This window comes from Tasmannia lanceolata, unplaced genomic scaffold (assembly GCF_043159265.1).
Source record: "Tasmannia lanceolata isolate RefF3 unplaced genomic scaffold, GAP_Taslan_0.1 ptg000007l, whole genome shotgun sequence".
Lineage (NCBI taxonomy): Eukaryota > Viridiplantae > Streptophyta > Magnoliopsida > Canellales > Winteraceae > Tasmannia > Tasmannia lanceolata.
The window spans coordinates 28794363-28821077 of NW_027518684.1; the positions used below are offsets into that span (position 1 = coordinate 28794363).

At 39.4% G+C, this 26715-nt stretch overlaps 1 protein-coding gene across 1 annotated transcript; it reads left to right on the forward strand.

Annotated features, from left to right (window-relative positions):
- Positions 1-18580: 18580 nt before the first annotated feature.
- LOC143881204 (uncharacterized) lies at positions 18581-19327 on the forward strand. The gene has a single exon (XM_077384190.1). The coding sequence runs from the start codon at positions 18590-18592 to the stop codon at positions 19082-19084; it is 495 nt and encodes a 164-aa protein (XP_077240305.1). The 5' UTR covers positions 18581-18589; the 3' UTR covers positions 19085-19327.
- The last annotated feature ends 7388 nt before the right edge of the window (positions 19328-26715 follow it).

Below are 26715 nucleotides of genomic sequence, written 5' to 3' on the forward strand. Positions count from 1 at the left end.
AATGCCAGATGAATCATTACCGCAGGGCACAGAGGGGGAGGTCATAAGCGTCTATACCGTAAAATAGATTTTCGATAGAATGAAAAAGACATATCTGGTAGAATCGTAACCATAGAATACGACCCTAATCGACCCAAGAAGTGATAAGTACTTGGGCATGGACTTGGAAACCCCCTATTTGCCAATAGAAATGTTGGCCTACTTCCACACCGGATAGATCGTATACCGAGTAACTCCTCAACCCGGAGTTCCACCGGAGGAAGCAGGAGCTGCTGTAGCTGCCGAATCTTCTACTGGTACATGGACAACTGTGTGGACTTTTTCAGAACAGGTCTGAGTCAAATAGCAATGATTCGAAGCACTTCTTTTTACATTATACTATTTCGGAAACCCAAAGACTCGATCATATGGATATGTAAAATACAGGATTTCAAATCCTAGCAGGAAAAGGAGGGAACACCTTTTTGTTCCTTATGTAGGTACCGGTCCTCATCTACCTAGATGGCATCGACTCGTATTACTTATGAATAAAATAATACGACACTCAATTTGATGATGAAACCGGACACTACAAAAAAGGCATAAATAAGGCACTCGAGATAAACAAGACGTATTCTATCGTAACTAGTTCCTGCCAAGAAAAAGAGTGCAGCACCAATAAATCCATGAGAAATGATTTGTAAAATGGCTCCATTGAGTCCCATATCAGTTATGGAAGCAATTCCGATAATTGTTGGAATTGGAATAGGTTCGGCAGCGGATCACGAAATCTTGGCGATCTTCTCTATCTATTGAATGAGGAGTCCATTTTGAAATCGTCCGCCCTGCACCCACCCCCCGACCCAGATCGTTGAATGATCCATTTACCATCTTTCCTTTCGAAGGAGTCAAAAAATACTATGATGGTTCCGTTGCTTTATATATTTATCTCGTCTGTGATTCAGCAATCACAAAGTTTCTTTATGATCCGATCAAATAAGGAAGTTGCTCTCGAACAATTAGGAGATTCTCTAAAAGAAATATGGGGTGCTGGTTTTGGCGGCAACATGCTATTGGGTGGTGGTCCCGCTTATGGGGTCAAATCAATACATTCTAAGAAGAAATATTTGAATATCAATCTCATCGATATCATCGATCTCATAGGTATCATACCAAATCCCATCAATCGAATCACTGTTCGCGACCCAGGATTCTATTTTCTCATTAATCCAATCACCGTTCACGTTTTTTCTTTTTCTTATCAATGAATAGATCTCTTTACTTGTACGACTTAGATGTCTCCTCTCCGTCCTAATGAGCTAAAGAGCTGATTTATTCCGTAACTTCTAATAGTGGAGTGAGGTCCCTATGATTAGGGACCAAACGGAACGATCTCCTCTTCTAGAGAGAAGTCTAAGTGAGTAAAGTGAGGGCCCTTTGGAGAGAGGGACCGAACCTATGTCCACTCACTCAAGAAATCATCTTCTTTAGCCTTGCCCATCTTCCAATCTCTTTCCAGTTAGAGATCAAACTAGAAACGAAGCTTTCCCCAAGCGTTCACTACGCCAAGGATTGACCCAATGTCCCTCGCACCAAGTACAATGAAAAAAGATGAAAAATGCACTTTACCTTGTGTAAGGCTAATTTACAATTGTTGAGCTTCATCACACACTCAAGAGAAAGAGTAGAAGTTCATCGCAAGCCTGTCTCTCAAAGGAATTTGCAAGCCAATGGCACGAAGGAGAGTTGGTGTTTTTGAGCTTAGAGTGGATTCTCCGTTGGATATGATCATGGTTTTAAATTTCGACCGGAATATGAAATTCGGATTTCGGTCAATACAGAAAGCGAAATCGCTACTACTCGAAATGGTCATTTATTTTTGCCGAAATTTTGAAATTTCGGTCGAAATTTTGAAATTTCGGTCGAAATTTTGTTTATCCCAAAATTCCATCCCTAATTTAAGGAATTTCAGCCGAAATTATCGAAATTTCAGTAACTTCAGTCGAAACTTTATATACTAGAAAAAATAGCTATGAATTTGATTTCGGCAAATTTCTACTGAAATTTCAAAATTTGGGCTGAAATTTCAGTTTCGTCAAGGACCGAAACGCATTACGAAATTTGAAACCATGGATATGTTATCTCAAGGGTGTTACGTGTTCATTCAAATTAGTAACAAATTAAACCCAAATGATTTTATATAGAAAAGCCCAGAATATGGCCATTATAGGGAGACTAATGGAACGGACGATCCATGAACGTCCGTACAACTAGCCACTCAGGACTGGTCGTTGGTCTAGTCCCTTGGATGGTCGACCATCCATACCCATGATCATCCGTCCTACTTACTAGACTTCTTTTATATTCAGCCATGGACAACTGTGGAATCTCACAGACGACCCTCTAGAGTACCATATGGGTCCTAACATGTCCGGACTCCACCATGGCCATTCAGACTTGGGTCCTCTTTAATCATTTTAGAGTTATAAGACTTGGTAATTAGTATAAGAGACTAGTTTACATTCTAAGGAAATAAGCCTATTCAAATCTTCAGTGATTCGATTTTAGTCGGTCTTTGATCTTGCCCCAGCGCCATGTGATTTTTAAGTTTGGCTTCAGCTCCGCCATTGGTCTTTGGTCCAAGTTGTGACTTTCATCTTAGTCCCGACTTCAGCTCTTTACTCAAGATCTTGCTTGAGCCTGTGGACTAGAAAATTTTACTTACATAACAAAGCATTAGTCCATATTAGTTTAGAGTTATAATCAAGTTGAATTTATTCATGGGTTCTTGGGTGCTTTTTGAACCCTTGAGCTAACAAATTTTCAATTGTCGAAATCAATCAACTTGATATAGATCATCGCGCTGGATTTTTAATACCCATAATTAGATCAACTAAATTAGGGAAGCCTAAGTGTAAAGCCGTAAGAGGTTTCCATTTTATTCCTAGACTTGTCAAGCCTTATTAAAGCTCCCAAATCTCTATTACCAATTGCTGGCCATGTGGGAGCCCAAGAAAGTGGTAAATTGGGATTTTAAAAACTTTTGCTCTCTTTATATTATTTAACAATTAAGTTTAATAACAAATGGAAAGTTAAAAAATGAAGATTAAGGCACACGTACTAAGATTTTTATAGTGGTTCGGCCCAATCCTAGCCTATGTCCCCTCTCGAGGGATCACTATCTCGGTCCTCATGCCGGTGAAGAGAAAATTGTTCAACAAGCTTTATATGCTCCAAGGGTTGACCTGGTACCCTCCCATCAACCAAGACTTTATTCCCATGCATTAAGAACTCTCACGGTTGATCCGGAGCCCTTAACACCAATTATCTGATGGAAAAATAAAAAATAAAATCCTTCTTCCAAAGATGAATTTACAACTTGTAGCTCACTACTACTCTTCACAAAGATTTACAAGGAATTCCTAGACTATTCCCTAAAATTGTAAGCACCTGATGGCACAAGGGTGTAAATCCATAGTGTGCATTTGGATCGTCGAAATCGGTAATCGGTATCGGTATCTGATACCGGTTTGGGCGATTCCGTTGTTTGGTTGCATTTACCAAATGGAATGGTAAAGAATATTTGACTCCGACCGGAATTAAAGTGGGAATAAAAGGCCGGTTTCAATACCCGCCCAAGGGGGTGGTATTCTAATTCCCGGAAACGAGAGGAAAAATAGGCGTTAAATCTCCGCTCGATTTAGGCACGATTGTAGATTCTAATTTTAGGATTTTCCTCTATTAAACTTCCCTCGCTCATATCTTCTCCTCTTATTCTTTGGCTCTGCATATCAACCCAGATATCTCCTTGCCGGCTTGCTCTGCAAATCCAAGTTACAAGGCATGAAGCTCTCTCTCTCTCTCTCTCTCCTCGCCCGGCACCAAAATCGACCTCCAGAACCCACCTTGAACAGACTGAGCTGCTTTTATTGCTATTATGAGTAGTGATGTGCTGTGATCAATTTATGGATCAATGATTGGATCTTGGTCAGGTAGTTATCGTGTACAAAAATTGCGCACGACAAATTTCGTAGGAAGATCAGATAATGCATTCGTAAGGCTGAAAATAGAAAACACCATGTCATTAACTCTTTTTAGGTTGCAGTCCTCATTTTGATATTGGCAAAATGGCAACCTCCCTTTGTTTCAAGAGTAAAGCACGAAGCACTAACTATAGCCATAACATAGTTGATTGAAACTCCTTGGGCGGGTGGGAAACCCATTTCCCCTAAAATCCGTTTCTCGCGGTTGGGAAACTCGTTTCCCCTAAAATTAGGGAAACACGTTTCGGAAACGTTTCCAAAATATGATACAATGTAAACGTGTGATAAACGTGTGCAACACTCGTAGAAAACGCTTATGAAACGAGTAGGAAACATGTGTGGAACTTACGAATATCATTTTCGGAAAAACACATCATTTCCTAAGACGTTTTTCGTACCACTTTCTATTGTTTCACATTTCACGTTTCCCCTATATTATTTTTCATGCGTTTCCCATTTCCGTTTCACGTTTCGTTTCCCGTTTCCGTTTCCAACCGTGGAAGAATGGAGATCAAGAGCTTTTCTTGAACTCACTCGAATGAGAGAACATAGAAATAAAACAAACACTCTAAACCACACAAGAGCAGAGAAATTCAATGCACAACCTAAACCACCCACCAATAGCTGACTAGTTTATTATAAGTTTAGTATAGAAATACATATAACATGTAGTCAATTACGAAAGTTTCACAAGAATCTCATCAGTGGAGATTGGATAAAAGAAGCATACCTTTTACAAAGAGACACGTAGCATGAAAAAAATGAAGCTTCCCTTTTAAAATTTGCTCTTTAGTTTTACAATTTTTATTTGGTTGAGCTGAAATAAATTGTTCTTTTAAGATTGTTCTTGGATCATTTTGATGCCTACATTATTTGAAATAATTATTGAAAATTTGATTACATTCCAGCGTTAGTCTAGACGGTACCAAGCGCTAGAATGGGAATCACGATTGATCCCCTAGATAAATTTCAGTGCTAACACAAACACCAAAATTGGAATCATTATCCGTAACAGGGGCAATTGGAATTGGATTGGATTGTGATATCAATATCGATTCCTGATTCTGGCGATCCAAACGCACCTATAGTCTAATATTCAATGATAACGCCAATTTTCTTGTTAATAAGTTTAAGAACCAAGAAACCCCTTTTATAGAGGTTTGGAACAAAACCTTGCCGTTATAGGCTCCAAATGGTCACAACGGACGTACCACATTCTCCTGTCAGACTAGCCATTGAGAATTGGCTATTTGGGATGTTTCTCAATCGGTCGTCCGCTTGCTGGAGTTGAACGGTTGTCTGCCAAGGGTTCAATTCTGGTTTGCGCAAATTGCACAGTTTCAGGCCATGTCGTCCGTAGACAATCATGGTTGTTTGTTGAAAGTGTAGAATGTGTCTTAAAGTATTCGCTCTCCACTCAAACTTTTCAATCCATTTTATGTTAATGATTTAAGCTTAACTACCCCCTATTGTAGTTTAACCTTAGTGCCATTTACCGACACATCAACGAGGGACTAGTTTATACAATCTAGGCTTTAAGCTTGACCTGGATCTTAAATTTTTCCCCTTCAAGTCTTCAGTCCACATCCTCATTCTCCATGGATCTTCTTCTTTAGCTTTAGGACTTCACTCTTTGCTCCTTTGTACATGGTTTCAAGCTCCAAGCCTTCAAGCTTCAATGTCTTCAATTTTGACCTTCAAAGAGCTTACTTAAACAGCATTGAAATATTAGTTTAATCAACTAATACAATGTATAATTTAGTGTGTTTGTTTCCATCAAAACAATGTTTAGAAAGTGCAAGGTTATACTGTTGGCCTAACACAGAAAAGGCCACAATGCCCATATCTCATAAAAATGACCAAATTACCCTATCACTTGAAAAATAACTGAAATGTTCATATCTCATAAATTGACCAAACTATTCTATGTCATAGATCTTTTATAGAAATAAGGGTATCCTTTTCATTTTAATGAGGTGAAGTTATTTAGCATATTTTGTATTAGATTGTAGCATTTTGGTCATTTCCTATGACATAGGGGTTGCATTCTAATTGACTCAGGTAAACTCATACTTTTACAGTGCGAACCCCATGCACCTTGAGATAAGGTTGAAACCCCTCACGCGCTTGGGGGGATGGAAGTAATCTTCCACACGCTACAGCGGAATTATCTTCAAGAAGCTGCCTAGCTAGCAGAAGGATTACTAAGCGAGAAAGTTGTGGAGGTGCCTTTTGGCCCTTACGAAACTGCATCCCTGACCAATGTTTCCACTAAAAGGGCCCATATAATCTTAACAGTTTGCTAAGACCAAAAGCTTGACTATCCATTTTTTCCTACCAAGAAGACCTAAGTCATGTGGTGTCTTAATCTATCTGCCTCACTATGCCTCGGACGTCCCTATAAAAGGGGCAGCTCCCTCTCAAGGTTTTTACCGTGAAAGCCAACATGTCATTCCTCCCACATTTGTTAGTCTTTCTTCTTTCCGTGGTGGTTCTCACCACTCCCTCTCAGGCTGACTATGGCTATAAGCCACCTGAGAAAAATCCACCAACACCCATATACAGTCCACCTCAAGTTGAAAAACCACCCCCACAATACAAGCCCCCAACTCCAATATATACAAGCCACCCACTCCTGTTTACAAGCCCCCACGTTATGTTCACTACCCAGGCCACCCTCCATCATCAGAAGAAATCGGGCGCTCAATCCTAACAAGCCGGTTATAGGTCATAAACGGGGGGGAGCTTATAATGGCCGTCCTTACGTGAAGCTGCCACCGAATCCTCCATCAGAAGAACTTGACTCAAATAACACCCCTATCAGTTATGGAGCGCTAAATCGTAATAAGCCGGTTATACGTCATAAACCGGGCGGAGCTTATATTGGCCGTCCTTACGTGAAGCCACCACCAACACCCATTTATAGTCCTCCAGTTGAGAAGCATTTTAGTTATGGGGCGCTCCATCCTGATAGGCCAGTTATAGGCAACCCTCCATCACAAGAACTTCACTCAAATAACAAGCATATTGGTTATAGGAATTTGGTAAAGGATCGTCCTTCTGTGATGCGGCCGGGCGGATCTTATAATAGGGGATCTTATGTGAAGCCGCGGCCCACACCTTATGCCAGGCCTCCATCTTACGTGACCCCGCCACCCATACCTTATTAGTAGCCGCCTTCTTATGTGAAACGTCCACCATCAACCCCTCAATAAGTGGCCAATTTAGTATCCATATGCCTAAAAATGGAAGGTCCTGCTCGTGTCCTCCCTATTAGCAGTCTAGCTATTGGGTAATGGTTTTGTTATTAAACTTTGGTTGTTTTTTCGCAAGAAGATCCTGGATGAATTTGTGTTTCTATGTAGAAATGTAAGCCTCGAACATCATAATTAAAGTTATGCAGTTTATTCTCACCAATCCGTGTCTAATTTCTAAATTAAAATTATCTAGAGAGAGACAGAGAGGGTCGGGTTTAATCTCTCTCACTCTATTTTTTGGTCGGAAAATAGAGAGACGGTCTCTCTCTCTCTCTCTCTCGACACCAAAATCGACGTCCAGAACCAACCTTGAACAGAGTGAGCTGCTTTTATTGCTATTATGAGCAGTGATGTGCTGTGATCAATTTATGGATCAATGGTTAGATCTTGGTCAGGTCGTTATTGTGTACAAAAATTGCACACGATAAATTTCGTAGCCACAGTCACAGACACAGGATGTTCCCTCCTCATCGAGGAGGACTCGAGGTCCGACTTGCTGGAAAGATACATGGGGAAAATAAGGCCAGAAGAAGAGAGTGAAGTTCAATGAGCTAAGCCAGCCTGTAGGGAAAAGAGGGAGAAATTTCACATCATTCCTGGGTTCTGTAGCGAGAATTGGTAATAAGTTGCCCATCGACTATCTCGACTGGAGAAAAATGCCCAATGAAAACAAAGAAGATGCGTGGGATATTGTTCAGGTACGATGAAAATGAATTTTATATTAGATTTTCTTAGTACATTTGTTGTAATTCCATTGTATTATTAACTTTTTAATTGACCTTTTAGCAAACTTACGACGTTCATGAGATACATAAGAGTTGGGTGCTTAGTAATATCGGTATGAAATGGAAAAATTGGAAGTGTAAGATGAAAAGAAGATTCTTCGATAAAAATTGCCCATGCACGGAGCCGAGAGTAATTGAAACACAGTGGTTGAATCTTTGCATTCATTGGCGCTCTCCGCTGGGTCAGGTAAGATGTTTTGTTTTAGTTTTCCTGTCATTTCATTCAAAGACTTATAAATTTTATTATGTTGATCCCAAATTATAGAGGCGGAGTAAAACCAATAAGACTAATAGGTCCAAACAAAAAATGATGCATACTGCGGGAAGTAAGAGTTTCACAATGATACGTTATGAGGCAGGTGAGGAGCTTAGCCGCACTGAAATATTTAAGCGTACTCATGTTACGAAAAATGGGTTACCTCTTGATCCAGCCTCAGAGGAACTGATGGTATGTTAGGGTATACAATGTTTATATTTATATTTTTTTTATTTAATTGGGTAATTTTCTTATAAGTTATCTTTATTTTGTTTCCAGAACAAATTTAAAGAGTACGAAACACAACATCCAGAGGCTACCACTAGCCGCACTGTTGCTAGGGATGACACCTTTGCTCAATGTGTGGGATCACAAAGGCGTGGCCGAGTACGGATGATGGGATATGGTGTGAACTCGACTAACACATTTGGGTCATCATCAAATCGCATGGATTACTGTAGACAGATTGAACAACAGAGAGATTTAATTGAACAACTTAGGGAGGAGAATAGCCAGTTTAAGGAGGCAATTTCCCAAAAGATTGAGGATTTCTTATCGACTTTCATGCGCAACCAAGTACAATTTGAATTTTGTTCAATAGGAGTTAGTTATAAATATGTGATAGTTATAAATATGTGATATGATGGTTTTGAATGATGTATCTACCATATTATATCTAAGACTCCTACCGTGGGGACACCTTCACAAGTGGATGCTCCTTCCCCCTCTAGTAGCAACACATGTCGTTCCCACCCTGAGGTATCAATGGTTTTTGTATTTCCATAAAAAAATCATGCATTTTCTTTACTATTACCGTTTTATAGTGTACATCTACTTGGCTTTATTTCTTTAATGTTGCTAAGGTTATTTTGATGAGCATTAAACAACCGGGCCTTGAAGTGGCCAAGGGACTTGAAATTCCAAGGGTAGGCCCTAGTACTTTACTCCAATGACAACTAATGAGGAGGTAAAATTAGGTTGCTAACAAGTTTTAACCTTTTGAAAACTTCTAACCTAATTTTAAAGATTAAGAGAACAGAGATAAAAATTAAGCACAAGTTAAATCTTAAGTGCAATGCAAATGTAGAGCAAGAGATAAGAGACAGTTCACCTGAGATTTAAAGTGGTTCGGTCCTCAAAACGCGAGGCCTACTCCACTCCACCAACCAAACACGTTGATGGCTTCACTATTTGATCTTCTTAACTTCGGCGAAGATCGGTGCCGATTACAATTCCATCCGCCTTTAACCTTGGTGGCGATCCTCACCACGGAGAGTGGGCTCCGCTTCTCCGAACACTCGCCCGAATACAAAGTTCTTGATAAAGAAAGAAAGAATAAAAAAATCCCTCACAAGGGTTTACAAACTTTGTAGAAGATGTACAAATTTGAGCCTAATGATCCAAATCGTAATCTTAGAGGATGAGAGGCATAAAGAAGCTTGAATCACTCTTAGGATGTTCAAATAGAGTTTTTGAGTGTTAGGATTCGTGATTTGGAAGTTTAGAATACCCATATATATAGAAAAACCCAAATATGACAGTTTGGTGGCATAGTGGTAATTCTGGCAAAACCACCAACTGCTCTTTTTTCTTCCCGTTATAGTGGTCTCGGAGTTCCGAGAATTTTTTTCGGAGTTCCGGGAATACAAACAGAAGTTGGAAAAAAGCTACTGGACCAAATCTCGGAGCTCCGAGGATTTCTCGGAGTTCCGAGCTCTGAGCTCCGAGAATTCTCTCGGAGTTCCGAGAAGCCTACATGCAGTAGATTTTCAATTCTGTTTATGGGCTTCCAACTCTACACCAAGTTGGGATTGTTATGAGGGTTCCAAAGTGTTGCAACACCACAAGAACAATCTCTTAAACATTTAGGGTGTGTGAGATTAACTTAATGTATGCCTCTAAACACCTAAACTAGGATTGGATCGTTACATTCTAAAATGACTTCGATCTTCAATTGCGATGCTTCAAGTCTTCATGCATCTTGGATCTCCGATGTCTTTGGCCTTCCTAATGTGGTCCAATGAGAGCTTCTTGGCCTCAATCCAAGCAATCTTGTCTTAGCGCAACTATAATCTACAACTTAGACATTCAAACACATTAGTGATATTAAATCACTTGGGTATTGGAATCATCAAAAGAAGATGGGAATGCCAAGGTAGGAACCATTGGGCTTACAGGACTTCTTGTGAGTGATGATCCGATGACTATAGTAGATGGAAACCCAATGCGAGATGGATTCTCTCTGGTTAGATCAAGGTTGCAATGATGGGTAATGAACCTCTGTTAAGACCATCAGGACGACATAAAACTATCAGAGACGCCACAGAAGGACATGTAGCATGGGTTTCTTCATTTGTAAGTACATGATACATTTATTTATTGATGAATTTACTTCAACTTTATTGAAGCTGTTACTCATTCGTATCCTTTTTTTTGTGCAGGTCAAGCTAGCATGATGCACTTAAGGCCCATTGTTATGCATGTTTTTTCTATTTCTTTCCTATAGTTTTTGTATGAATTTTAGTAACTTTTTGTATGGGGTTTTGATGTACTTAAGCACACATGAAGCACTTAACCAAACAAGGAGCACTTAACTCACTTGGGTTTATTTCATTTCCATGGTTGATGTATGAACCTTTATATTTACTTGATATATGAACCTTTATGAACTTTAAGCTATTTCATGTCTTTATGTTGTCTATTCCAAATGGGAACATTATAAGTTAAAGGGATGGTGGAGAACATGGAAGAGTTGGTGGTTGTTGGGATGTAGAAGATGGAAGAGACGGTGGTGGTATGTGGATTGTTCAAAGAGAGACCAAAACAGGAACGACCACCCATCAAGGACAGCAAACAATGTTGTGCGTGTGTTGTATTCATTGAAGGTTGTATTTTAAATGCTTGTAAAATCCTTCTTTTCTTGTAGTAAAGCATCACCATTTAACATGATGGGTCTTTTGTGTGCAGGAGTGTTTAATTAGCCCATCATGTGTCGTGGCGAGCCAAGGCAAATGACAAGAAAGAATCAAGGGAAAGCTGATCCCCCATGTACACTATCAAGATATGTGTTCCTAGGCATTTTCTTTAATGCATACTTATTTGTATTATTTTACCCAGGTGTTCCTACTGTTATGATACTCAGTTTTCATGGAAAAATTTACTTTGCTATATTTATCTTATAATGGCTTCTCCCTAAATTTTACTTTCCGTTCAATTTTGTGGTTGGCAGGATCCAATTCCAATGAAGGAGACACAAGGACGAACAGTTCTTTATGTTGAGGTTTGCTACATGTTTGCTTTGGAATGTCTATAATGGATATTCAAGATTCACTTATGAGATTATGTATAATTTGAATCGTTATTTTAGTAAGAAGGGGAGCTTTTATGTTCTTTTATGTTCTAGAACATGCAATTCAAAGATTTGAATGCTAAGTAAATGAAAATTTTAGCTTTCACATGTTTATAGGATCTATGTTGTATGTGTACAAGTTCTACGTTATTAAGGAGGTTATGAATGTGATGTCAATATATGTACAGGTTCTACAGGTTATGAATGTGATGTCAATATATGTACATGTTCTACATGTCGATCAATATATGTACAGGCTCTACAGGTTATGAATGTGATCTCAATATATGTACAGGTTCTACATTATAAAACATTGTAAAGCAGGTTGTACATTGTACCAGTGTGTAAAGCAGGTTGTACATTGTACTAGCGTTTTGGGAATTTTAAGTAATAAAATATATATTTTTTAAAAAAATTATTACTTTTAGCGGCAGTCTTGACCACTGCTATATATTGCAACCTCGTCATATGGTAACGAGTAATAGCAGCGAGTCGGTCCTGACCGCTGCTAAAAATGTTTTTTGTTGTAGCGAGTCGGTCAGGTTAGGGTTGGCGTTATGCCTCTTCGGGTTGGGTTTGGGTTGCACTCAACCTGACCCAACCTGACCCAAGAATGTAATGGAACATAGCTGGTTATACACCAATCGATACCACCACGTACAGGAAGATTAATACATATAGCCCATATTCCTCCACCAATACTCCTACTTTCCCCATTGATGAGCACATTTTTGTGTTAATTGTAGGTAGAAAAAACATGCATATTTTATTTTTAGAGCGGTACTACTAAGTTATTTTCTTTGTTTTTGGTGTTTCAGGGTTATTCTTGAATTTCCATGGAAAATGGAGCTAAAGAGATAAAAATCCAATGAATATTCCATCACTTGAATGGTTTAGATCATCTATGGCCAACCTATGTGTCTCTCTCTCCAGTTTTTCTCTCTAACCCTGAGGAGAGAGGAAGACACATAGGGGTCGATTTATGATATTTGGGGGTCCATTTGTCACTCCCCCTACTTTATTTGTAGAATTGGATTTTGGAAACCATTCCTAAAACAAGATGATAAATGAAGACCCACCAGGTCACCTATGTGGAAAATATCTCGACCAAAACAAAAGGTACAGTAGGGGATAGGAAACACCCTTCGAGGCAAAATAAAAAAGCCAATCCAACTACAAAATTAAAATCCACAATTGGTCATGCCCCACCTCCCAAGATGTGGCAAAAACCACATGCCCTCAGTCGTAGGTCCTTCAGCATTCAAAGTCTCATTTAGCATTTTAAACCTCACAATAGAATAAATCGACATACCTGATAGTCTGAAAAAACTCCATTTCATCATAAGATTAATGTTATCCATAAATCCGTAATCTCAATCCGATCCTTAGTAGAATAAAATATGCTCTTCCCAAATGAGGAGGTTTCAATCGTCAAAGACCCACCCTAATCATTGAATCTTGATGGGGTAAGATTAATCATTTCACCAAATGGCAACAAGTGGCGAAGAATCCAGAGAAACCTGAGCCAGCTAATCGATTTCTCGAAGGACCAAGGCCAAACGACTCCCGAAGCTGAGAAGATGCATACATCACTCACTGCTTAAAGGGGCTGGACCGTATCTGTCGCTGCTACCTGCCACTGTCGTGGAGTAGATCTTGTTAGTTACCAAGTCCCATACGATCACCATTGTAATACCCCACAATGACTAAAATACCCTATGATAAATTCGTTCTTCTCCATAAAGAGGAATGGTATTGTCGTCCCTCTCCAAGATTAGAGATTAGGGCTTCTCTTAAATACTAACTTAGGGCTAATCTCGCACAACATTTGCAAAACCAAGAGGAAACAACTGTGGGAGAAGATAGGAGTTGCTTGGAGAACCGAGCGAGATCGATATTAGAGGTCGAACATCAAGATCTAGGTAAGAACGCTCCCTAAACCTTGTAATCATGTTCTTGGAATTGTTAAACTAGGAGTCTTTTCCTTATAATGATCATATCTTGTTGGATCTTCCGTTCCGAGTCTGTTTCCATCTCTTAAACGGTGTTCCATGGAGTCTACTTGTTGTAGAGATTCCATAGAACCTGTATTTGATCGTCATCGAAGCATGGAAAGGAAGATACATGGATGAATCACCCTAAGCCCTAATTTCTTTGTGACGAGTTCTGGTGAGATTCGAGTGAGGTTGTTGGCCTCTTGGGAAGCTCCTCGCTTTAAGATCCAGCCACACCCAATTCCAATGTGAAACGTTCAAGTTAGAGCCATTTTGTGCCAAAACGGTGAAAAAATCGCATTTCGGGGAAAACTTGGTCCGCGCAGGGGCGGACGACTGGCAAAACGATGGACGGCCGGCATAATGACGGATGACTGGCAAAGAGGCGGGTCTGTTCTCAGACAGACGCCCTGCAAGAATCCCAAACGTCCAGCTAAAATCCCGGATGTTCGGCACTACGGTTTTCCCTCCCGGTAGCTCAACTTCGAAAATTCATAACTTCTTTATTTGTAGTCCGTTTTCGACTACCTTGTACTCTATGGACATACCGGAAACACTTACTTTATGTTAAAAATGGTTTCAAAAATGTTTGAGGAGTTTATAATGAGATTAATTCCAAAATATTAAGAGGAACCCTAGTTTGGTTTACCGATCTCTTCCCGATTAAACACCATAGAGTGTCTCGTGTCTCTAACAGGTTACATATAACATTATTTGGCATGGTCATGATTATTTGAGTGATGAATTGATGTCAGGTGATTGAGTTCGAGATCCGGAGAGGTTGGAAGTTCACTTTTATAGACACCCCATTTTGTCAAGGTCGTGCTAATGATAGGTTGTCGAAGGACGTTTCCAATGATGAGTCTCGGAGCTTCTCAAGTTTCTCTCTCTCTAGTTTTAGAAAAAACAATTATTAAATTTTTCCAAAAAGTTTTTTAAACCGAAGCCTGTCTTTACACGGCCCTGCCTTTCACGGCATCAACGAAAAACCCGTTTTTACACGGCACGGAACAAAAAACTAACTTTTGGAACAAAGAAATTGTATTTCGAAAATCGAGAGAATCTCTCTCGGAAGCCGATAACCGCTTTTCAGGAATCGAGAATCACTCTCGGAAGCCAAAAACCAATTCTGGGAACCCAAAAAACACTTTTTTATTAAACAAATACCTCCCCTGCGATTTCCCAAATCGCAAATCGCATTCTGTGATTTCGACTTGACATTTTGTCACACAGAAATTGCACCCTGCGATTTGAAATCGCAGGTTGCGATTTCCCGTGGGAAAATCTATAAATAGGGTCATGATTTCAATTAAAATTCAAATTTCAATCCAGAGTTTTAAACCATATCAAAACTAGAAACAGTTTTCCAGTTTTCCCTTTTAGAATTCAGTTTCTAAACTTTTGTTTTCGTAGAAATTAGTTTCTTTTCAGAGAGAGAGAGAGAGAGAGAGAGATCCTAGAAGAGCTGTTAGAATTTCTCAAGAAATTGGTACTACAACCAATTTCTCCCAAAACGGTGAAAAATCGTGTTCCGGAGAAATCTGGGTCCACGCATGGGGCGGACGTCCGTGAGTACCAAGTTTGGTAACAGATGGATCCTCGGACGTCCGGATTCCCGGATGTCGTTACAATTTTTCTAAAACTTCTAAAATTCATAACTTATTCGTTTCTTATCCGTTTTCGACGCTCTTGTACTCTATGGATATGCCGAAAACGTCATCTTTATGTTAAAAATAGTTTCAATAAGTTTTGAAAACTTTACAATAATGATAACACCAAAATACTAAAAACAGCCATAGAATGGGTTACCTTTTAGGGCCCTTATTTGTTACTTATGCTTTGTTCAGATCAGCATATTGAATAATAATCCGAATTAAGAAAGGAATAGAGCATCTTTGAGGTACGTATTAACGTACTACTTTGGGTATTTGTAAACCCTCTTCACACTGACTTTGAAAATCTGTATTGACACCTTTGAATTTCTGAACTAGCTTTGTGTCTAGCAAGTCATTTTGTCTTGCTTAATTATTACTACTTTAGAACCTTTGAAATAACTGTTCTGAAATACTCTTATGGACATCTGTTCCGAACTCTGAACCTGTGAACTATCAGTTTGAACTTTGAATATTTTGAACCATTTGAATATGAACCTTGGACACTTTTGAACACTTCTTTGGAGGCTTGGATGATTTCTGGACCCTGCCATATGGGGGTAAAATATTTGGCCACTCTGGACCCACCGTGGGGGTAGTACACTAGAACTTCTGGTCCGTCAGTGGGATAAAACGCTGGCCCTGTCGACTTGTATCTGAACTTCAGAAACTGGTTCCGAACACCATGGACTGTCGGTGTATAAGCAATAACATGTCTTACGAATCATGCCGATGACTCTGAAGTGCATTTGAACTATGAACCCTTTGTACATGAACTCTGAAACCTCCGACTTTGATCCGAACTTAGACATTGAATTGCGTTATTGCCCCTTTGATTTAGAACCTTATTTGACATATACTATACTACTTTGTGCTTACTGTTCAGTAGAGAATTCAGTTTTGACCCTGTTATCTGACCCCATTGAATCCTGTTATGCTTAGACTGTGCTTAGAGTAGTGCTTTATTATGTACTGAGCTTTTCAGCTAACTGTGGTTATTTAACATTTTTCAGGTCTTGGCCCTCGTGAGGTTAACGAGGAACAGGACGCTTAGCTGGGATTTGGATTTTTGCTCAAAAGACTAATTTAGTTTATTTGTTTTCTGTTCATTAGGAAGTGAGTATTTTGAATAAAATGTAAAGACATTATTATTTATTTGTTTGACTTTTGGGCAGAGATGAGATTTGATTTGACTCTGATGGGTCCGCTTAGATTAAATTTGATATACATTTTAATTGTGAATGCCAGGTTATTTCTGTTATCCGCTTTATAGCCTTGTACATTTGTGGGACTTGTCTTACAGGTGTATAACGCTGTCATGTCCTACGCCCAAGGTGGGGTTTGGGGTGTGACATCCAGATTTTGGGTGAATTGCAAAAATGCACTTAGGGCCCATTTGGATGCAGAGAAGATTTTGATTTAGATTTCTCACAGTTGCAGCCCTTTTTGTGTTGTAATTTAGATCAGATCAAATTCTTGGATTTCCAATTCAACAACTGGCAGTGAAAAAAATCAGATTTCCAAATAAGTTGTGCAAATAAGAAATTGGAAAGCCACAGATCTGGCAGTTCCTTCTCCTCAACCTCTCCCCTCCAACAGGAAGTGCCCCCTTCGCTCTCTCTCTCTCTCTCCCTCTCCCTCAACATGAGCTGCCGCCGGACCTATTCATTTTGGATTCAAAACTCAATTTCAAATCGAAATACAATATATGAGGTATCCAAAGGAGCCCTTAAGAAAATTGGAAATTGCAATTCCCGGGGATTTCAATATAATTTCCCTTGTTTCGATTTCTGACCAAGGTAGGCCCACCATGTTATTCAAATATCTTTTACGACTCATTTGTTGGGCCCACAGTAAATAGGCCTTGCCCCAAAATCATCACCATAGGATCTTCCTAACTCTTTCTATCCAATGAGAATTATTTACGATGTCGTTTCTTAACAAATTGGACGGTTAGCATCATCCTATCGAGATGATTTTGGGATCACAACCTATTTACGTTGAGGCCAGATAAGTGAAATGTTTGGATCTTATATGGCATCCCTAATTAGGTGAACATATAATAGGTGGGCCGCACTGCACATGGTGTCTGCACATACGTGTTTTTTGTTGCAGAAAGTCTATTGATCAAGGTTGGGCCGCACTGTATATGGCATATGCACATATGGGCGCATATTTTTTTTGTTCCTAGATGTCCTTCGAACAAGGTGGGGTCCAACTACTAGATCACATAAAACAGGAGATATTATATGGCGTCTTCCGTCGTACCTTCCAAAGCATGGACATAGAAACTAGCTTAGATGAAAAAATTGAAATATGCTAAGTTTAAAATTAAAAGGAATGTGTTTTTCATGTCACATCATACAATTCGTGTGATAGTCATCCATATGATGTTACATATGTGCTTGATCTTGACACTCCGACCCAATTTGGCGGGATTGATGTGAGTTGTTATTAATCTTGGATGCAGTTGGATCGCTTGAGAACCATTAAATGATCAAGCGGTAAATAATATATTTCGACTAATTCCACGGCCATCTGATCTCAACCATCCGATCTTCGTTCTGAATAATTTTAACGGTCCAATTCTCTATCTGTGCAATATTAATGGGCCGATCAATCATCTGATAATTCTTAAACATCTGACCATAAATTTATAACTTTCAGCCACCGGGGTGGGATATTATAAGGACACTCAAATAAACCCATCTTATATTGATGGTGCAATCTAGACCTTGAGATAAGATTCAATATGTCCTGGTAGGATCTGAGAAATAGAATTGTTAAAATATCCTACACATTGGAGATCGAAGTATCTTCAGGAAGTGATGGCAGCGACCAAGTAAGTCGTGGTTCAAGGTTATATAACGTTTATAATACCAAACACAGAATAGTCATATCAACCATCTCACATGTTAAAGACCTTCTTGAAAATCTCTCTCTCTCTCTCTCTCTCTCTCTCTCTCTCTCTCCGGCTGTTGAATAAAACTAGTTTAGTGGTAAAAGGTAGCCGACATCATAGAGAATTAGGTAGCAAGAAAGTAGTGAAGAAACGGCTTAGCCCTTACGAACCGACTTTCCCTACAACTTTTCAACTAAAAAGGTCAGTATACATTTAAGCGTGAGATAAAAAAACAAACCTGACTATCCATATTTTCTACATGTTACGACAATCAAGACAACGTACGTGTAGTAATGTACCTACCTCACTATGCCCCGAAAGTCCCTATAAAAGGGGCAGCCCCCTCTTAAGGTTTTTACCATCAAAGCAAACATGTCCCTCCTTCCACATTTGTTAGTATTTTTCCTTGGCGTGGTGTCTTTCACTACTCCCTCTCAGGCTGACTATGGCTATAAGCCACCTGAGAAGAAGCCTCCAACACCCATTTATAGTCCTCCTCCTCTTGAGAAGCCATGTCCTCCTCCAGTTGAGAAGCCACCCTCAACCCCAGTGTACAAGCCACCCCCAACCCCAGTTTACAACCCACCCCCAGTTCAGAAGCCACCCACAACTCCAGTTTACAGCCCACCCCCAGTCGAGAAGCCACCCCCAACTCCTGTTTACAACCCACCCCCAGTCGAGAAGCCACCCCCAGTTGCGAAGCCACCTCCAACTCCTGTTTACAACCCACCCCCAATCGAGAAGCCACCGACCCCGGAGTGCCCACCACCGGTCGAAAAGCCACCACCTTATGGTCATTATCCAGGCCACCCTCCATCAGAGGAGGAATTGGACTTGTATAAGCCACCGCGAAAGGTGCAGCCGTAGACGATCTACACCTTATAAGAAGCCTCCTCCGGTGAAGCCTCCACCATCATGCCATCCATAAGTGGCTAATATAGTATCCATATGCGTAAAAATAAAAGGCCAACATCGTGATTTCACTTTTAGCTGTCATAATCTTGTGTATTTGTTGTATATCCCAAGAAGAGCTTGCATGATTTTCTACTTTTGCTAGAAATGTAAGCCTTTGATCGAACATCATAAGTAAAGCTTTGTAGTTTTCACTTACTAAGCCGTGTCTTAAACTCTAAAAATAAAAAACAGTAGAGAGCGAGGCAGAGAGAGGGAGAGAGAGGCACATTCTTTATTTTTGCTTAAGATTTGGTGTGGGAATCAAATACATTTCATCCATGAGATGTTCGCACTTTGTTTTCGCGGCATGGTGTCTCGAATCATTTTGCTTGCATATTTAAAGTGACCACGGACCATTGATACGGTGCGTCTGAATTTGGTCAGAAGTTCCACTTCCACAGTAAATTGTCCCTATTTTCACAGAACAGTTTTAGTGCTTGAATGGGCGGAATTTAACTAAATAACCGTGTTACGACACGAACCGTATGAATTGGACGGCACCATGAAAAGCCGGGAAGGTCATGAGGTTCTATAAGATCTACCCCTCCTTCCCTCTTTTGATTCATTTTAACGACCACATTACATAAATATATGTATCTTTAGTTTGAACCCACAACGGGTACAACACTGGTTCTCTCTCAAACATGTACCTTTGGTGTGGCTTGACAAGTGAATTGTTTAGATCTTTGAACAAGGTACGACCCACCCACCTTTACTTATTCTCACAACTAGTGCTCTCTTACTTCTATCTTTGAGCACATACTCTAGGTTGGGCCCAACATTGCCTAGATCTTTGAAGAAGGTGGACATCCTAAAAAGTGTCATTTTCTTGAAAAAATATCAATTAATTCCACCTGATTCGTAGGTCCAAACCGTACAGTTCTTGGGACCCAACCCATGCCCATAAAATCAACTCCATAGGATGACCCTAAACCTCCACTCAGCCTCTACAGATCAAGGAGTTTGGATGATCATATGGAGATGATATTCGGGAAAATGCCTATTTACATTGGGCCCATCAAATGAACGGTTTGCATATTGGAATAATGTTTGCAATCAATTTTCTAATAAATATGTGTTATAAGTTATATATATAGAGATGTGGGTATTTTTATAAAAATAAAGTGGAGGCCACCTTGTTCGAAGATCTAAACCATTCAGTTGGTAGGCCGCAACATAAATACATCGTGCCACGAAAATCATCTCCATTAGATTATCCTAAGTTTTCGATCTATAGATACTTATATGCATAGTTTATCTATAGATTAATTGGTTGGGATCATCCAAAGGAGCTGATTTTTGGTGCAAAGTCTGGGAACATTAAGGCCCAAGAATTGAATGGTCAGGATCTTCGAACAGGGTGAGATTCATTGTATTTTTTTGAAATATAAGCCTAGTTACGAACATACACATTATACACTGAGACCCAACTCACCTCGGTGCATACACCATATTACGCGTATTTTTTAGAAAATTCATTGGGCCACTTTGTTGAAAAAATCCAAACCATTCATTTGTTGAGTTTTAATGAATTTGCACCCTAAAAATTATCTCGATGATCGTAACCTTCTGATCTACTACAATGATAACATATATGAATCCCCATAAATCAAAAAATTAGAATCAATAGATGGTTTTTGGGGCATGGCCTAGCTATTTCTGTTGGGTTGCAACAAATGAATGGTTTGAATATTCGAACAAAGTATGCCCAAGTTATTATTTTTTTAAAAAAATATTTATGGCGTCCGACTTCTTCATAGATGTAAACCATGCATTCAGTGTTAGTCCCCTAAGGGTTTGTGTTAAAAGATAGCGGAGAGAGGATAAACTTTTTATGTGGTCTAAAGCCCGTATAGTTATATATTTTACAAAATGGATTGTACGACCCACACCATAGGATGATCCAAACCATCCATTTGATGGGCCACAATGAAAATAGGTTGTGGCCCAAAAAAAATTTCCATAGGAAGATCCATACCCTCAATCTACAACAGGTTTTAATAATATGCAATTTCTCTATAGATCGGAGGGCTAGGATCATACTATGGAAATGATTGTTTCGGGCAAAACCTTTACATTATGACCCATCAAATGGACGTTTTGGATAATCCAATGCTATGGGTCGTATCGTCCATTTTAAAAAATACTGGACTGTAAGCACTTGCACTATATAAAATCTCGTGAGGGTAAGTATGGGTGGAGCCTACCTTGTTCAAAGATTTAAAAAAACATATTGTTGGGCCTGTTATAGTATATCAGATGTTGTATTATATGGTTAGTGTAGATTTGTAATTTAACTGTTTGATTATCACATCCGACTAGACCCGGCGAAATGGTACACGTACCCGCGGGTACACCCGGCCCGTAGCAAAATTTGCTGGTACGGGTACCAATTTTGTTACCCGTTAAAAAAATACCTGCACCCGGCCCGTACCCCTGACCAGCGGGTGGGTCTGGGTCGGGCCCTGGTACCTGCAGGTTACCTGTAAAACTAGGGTTAGGTTTTTTCTTTAGTTTTCAACTTTTTATGCTTTAGTTTTCAACAGAAGAATCGATTCATTTTTTTTTCTATGGCAGCCACGAAACGAAACCCTAGCCCAACCTCCAGAGATAGCATTCCCTCTCCGACCACCGTCGATCGTCGACCACCAGCCACCACCTCTCCCACCACCTTTCGTATCTCCGTCCTCTTTAAAGCTAAACCTCTGTAACGAAATCCCTACGAAACGAAACCCTAGCCCAACCTCCTCACCATCCGTTCCCATGGCTCTGGAAATTCTTGGTGAGCTTTTTTTCCCCCCAATTCATGGTATTGGAGGATGAAACCGACTCATATTTTATGGATTAGGGATTAGGGTTTAGCTAAATGTATGCTCCTCATCTTTGTTATTTCTGATAAATGTATGCTCCTCTTGGTGAGCTTTTTTTTTTCCAGGTCTTGGGAGATGAAACCCACTTATATTTTAGACTTTAGGGTTTAGGTAAATGCATGCTCCTCATCTTTGTTCTTTCTGTTAAGTGTATGCTCCTCTTGGTGACCTGATTTTTTTTTTCTTTTTTCATTCCAGGTATAGGGGGATGAAACCCACTTATATTTTAGAGTTTAGGGTTTAGGGTTTAGGTAGATGTATGCTCATCCTCTTGGTGAGGGGTTCTTTTTTTTTTTAGCCTTTAATTTTGTCATTGCAGGTATTGGGAGCTGAAACCCACTTCTGTTTTATATTGGGTTTTTGATAAATGCATTCTGCTATCTTGTTGGGAGCTGAAACAGGACGCAACGTTCATATTAAGAATGAAATCGTATTTAAATTATACACATACTTACCACAAAAGGCCGCGAAATGAATGAAATCGTCGTTTCCGCAAAAGTTTTTTTTTAAAAAAAAAATTAAATATAAATTTAGTGGTTTACCCGCGGGTTGGGTACGGGAACTTGAAAAACCTACCCGTAGAATCACAGGTATTTTTTACCCGTACCCACGGGTTTCGTACCTGCGCGGGTTACCCGTTTGCCGGGTCTACATCCGACCAAATTCCTAATCTACTCTAACCATACAGATTCAACGTTCTGATTAAAGATATCAAATACTCTAATAGCGCCCACCAACAGTTTGTTAGAGATTTTCAAAATGTTTTGGGTCAATTCAAAATATTTGAAAGTGTTTTATCAAAATAAAAAGAGAAATAAAACAAATTTTCAAACAGGGCCGGTCGACCGCGGATTGGAATTTGGAAATGTATATGATTTCCAGAAAGGTATGGTTGGTCAACCGTGGGTAGCCTGGTCGACCGTGGTTCTTTGGATCGGAAAAAAATAAAAGTCCAAAAGCATATCGACGAGCGACCGCAGGTAACCCAGTCGATCGCGGCTGCGTGAAAATTTATCCGTTGGGAGAAAAATGGACACATCTTTTCACTTCCAAATTTGAATCTCTTCGTGTCTTTTTGCCTTCTAACAGTCATGGATGATTTCAAACTCAAGGGACACTTTATGGATGATCCAAATTAGTTATATCGCGAGGAGGTGGGATCTAACGGCCATTGTACAAACCAATCTAAGCGATGCTTTTAACATTCTAAAGGGTACTTTGAAGGGATGCTTTTCACATTGAAAAGACATCTATGGCTCTATAAAAAGAGCAAAAAATCTGTCTTTTGATAGTGAGTTATTACTGGATCTATTCTCTCTTGAAATCCCCTATTCTCTTGTTTTTAAAGGTTGAGATGTATACAAAAAAGTGCACTAAATACTGTTTTTCTGCAGAAACAGTTTTAGTGAATTTCTCTACGGCTTGTAATTCTCAAAGGGCGTTTTAGGTTTGATTCCACTTGTGCAAAGCGTCGTAAGACATTTGTAGGACATTCCTATAAGGATTCATTGTATCTTGGAGGCAATTCGCGGATCCCCTTTGCACACTACTGGTGGGGGCGAAATTTGTCTTAAGGAAAGCGATTACACGCCTTGAAGCATCACTAATTATTGATCTTAGATCTCCATCAACACCAGATCCCACCAACAATCTTAAGACAAATTCCCATGGAGCTCTTCAAGGCATGTTTTCAAGAAAACAAATTGGATACAATGGTATGAACTACTTTCATTGGAATTGATTACATAAGGTACGCCTTTATTTTCGGATTATAAACCATGTTTGATTTGATCAAGTTAAGCATAGGGAATTATGTTTAATTGTATATGCTTTGTGCTATCTTCATATTTTCCTTAAAAGAATGAAATCCACCATATTGGAATCACTATCGTAATAGTTTGTCTTCAAGGAGGTTTAATTCTCTTGACAAATTGACTTTATGTCTATATTTAGAGAAAAGTAGAGTTTAATACTCTTACCTCTAAGATGGTTGAGTCTCTTAAGAAAATTGACTTGAATGTCAATAATTAGAGAAGGTAGAGTATAAACTCTTACGATCTTATACACGGTCAATTGTTGAAGAAATGAGAAAGGACATAAATAACACTTTCGTGTTTAAGATGTAATTCTTGTAAAAGAGAAATTTATGTCACAATATATTTAATGCATATGAGAATATTCACTTTCAATTTGAAATGTCATTTAGGACATGCAAATAATAATTGACAAAATTGAATGATGTCCATGTATGATATAGTTAATTTTATAACCTTTTATTCTTTGATTGGAAATCGGAAAGAGAAACAAACATGTAAAGTGTTCTTGATAAGAACAAATATGGCTTGGTTTTCTTTGTGGCTAAAGTTGGCCTAAGCTGGTGGATACTTCTCGGAAGAAGTTAGATGCACGAGATAATAAATGAATTATGAAGCCATGATATCCTAGGATATATCATCGAAGATGAAAATGTTTGTATTGCCTTGGGTGTGACAAGTAGTGTCTATAAAAAAACAATGTCCTATTTTGACTTACTGGTCAAATGGAGCATGTAAGCATTCTATTCATGGGCAATCGTCACTAGTGAAGTCAAAGGCTAAGGAATGTTGGAATTAGAATTTATTCTAAGAAAATTCCTTGGTCTTTCCGATATAAGTTGCTTGATAAAAACTAAAGATATTTTAATCTTTAGTAGCACTTGTGATTTTGCTTTGAGAAGAAACACTCCATGAATGTCAAGCTTATACATCGTATTTATCATTTCCATGTCAGGACCTTTCACCATTGATATTCCTCATTTTTTTCGGGTTCATTCATCCTCTCGGTTGGAGGAGTCAATACAACTTCCCTTTTCAGAAGCCATTGCTTTGCCTCCGTCTCGATCCATACCCATGGCAAATTCTACAGAAGACTCCCAACTTGCTGGTATCACAGAAACCTTAGCCCTGCTTGACCAAGACATGAAGGAAATGGAAGTAGAGAATCAATCCCTCAAGGTTCAACTAGCTGAGAAATTTGGTCCAACTATCTCCACTTCTGAGAGCAAGAGTTCTGGCCTCCCTGCTATATCACAGCCCACTCAGAAAGCTACGATTGGTAGAATGGAAGAATTGATAATGAATCTTTCTCAGAAAATGGTCATGCTAACACAAGAGGTTCATCAGATGAAGCAACAAATACAAACCTGTCATTGTCAGTCCCAAAAGTCCAAACATTTTGCTAACAAGAATATCAAAGTCCAGGATGTTGTGTTGGGCCTTTAATTCTTGAATATGATACAGAGCAACCATCTGAGACTCCAAGAAGAGAATTCACCGCCTTGTCGATCTCGTGATTAGATGCTCTGAAATGGTTAATCAAAGAGAGAATGATAAAACTGATGGGACCAGAGCTTATTGTTAATCCTCTTCCCAAGTCCTTCCAAATGAAAGAATTTTGTGATTACCATTTACGTCCTAGTCATGCTACTGATAAATGACTCAGTTTGAAATATGATATTCAAGACCTTATAGACATGGACCTCCTTGACCCTCAAAATCTTTTGTCAAGCTGCGGAACTCCATCCCTTCCTGATGACCGTGAACCATGGTTTGAGCCAGTTGAGGAAGTGAAGAGGAAGTCTTATAATAATCAGGACCAGCAATGCACTATGATGGGTCAGATTACTGCGAGCCTGATCTCCACAAGTCAAGAAATCAAAGGGCTCGCGGCACATGGGGCTTATAGTGAGGCAATTTTACCTCAAAAGATATCAAGAAGCCGACACCCGCTCAGATTCCCGAGATAAGTAAAGTATCAAGGACTAACTAGTCACAAAACCCTATGGTATTCAGATACAATCAAACAATGGTTGCACCTCAGCAAAAGCCGAACAAGGAATTTACCCCTCTCCCATTTCCACTATCAGTTATTTTGCAGCAAGGGTTAGCTTCAGGTCACATTACCCTACTCTTCATTAGGCCTCATCCTAATCCTTTACCAGCCGATTGGAGAACGGGCCAGTATTGTGAATACCATAGAGGCCCTGACCACCTTACCGATAATTGCGTTGCCCTAAAATTCAGGATCCAAAGGTTGCTTGACAATAAGGGCCTTGCCTTCCAGCAAAGACCCAGTACTGTCAATAATCCTGTGCCGACTCATGCAGCACCGCCGCCGGCAAATGTCAATGCTTAGAAAATTCAGGGTTCAAAGAAGCACAGGTCCGGCTAAAATGAAAAGAATCAGAACTTGAAAGTACTATATATGAGCAAGCCTTCTCTGAGCCTCCAAAGCTAGACAGTTGCAGCAGTTGTAGTTTTAGTCATTTACTTTTTATTGAGTCAAGTCATTATGGTCAGTCTAGTTATTGAGTCAAGTCTTAAAGTTTTACAGTTAAGAGTTAATGCCTAGTCCAGGCAAGTTATCTTTTGTTTTTCTTTTCGTTTTAAAGGTTGTGAATCCTGAGCATGTTCAGGATAGGTCATTTAATGTAATAGTTTTTCTTTAAATGAAAACTTCAGTTTCGATAGCCCATATGTGTTTGTCTCTCAAGTATGCTTCTGATCTTAATAACAATAAAAATAAAACTCCCTCCTCAATGAGGAAGTGATCGACGAAACTCCACTTGATTCACAGCAATTGCTTGAACAAGAAGAGGAGCGCCGACTCCGACCTTTCAAGGAAAAAATTGAAATG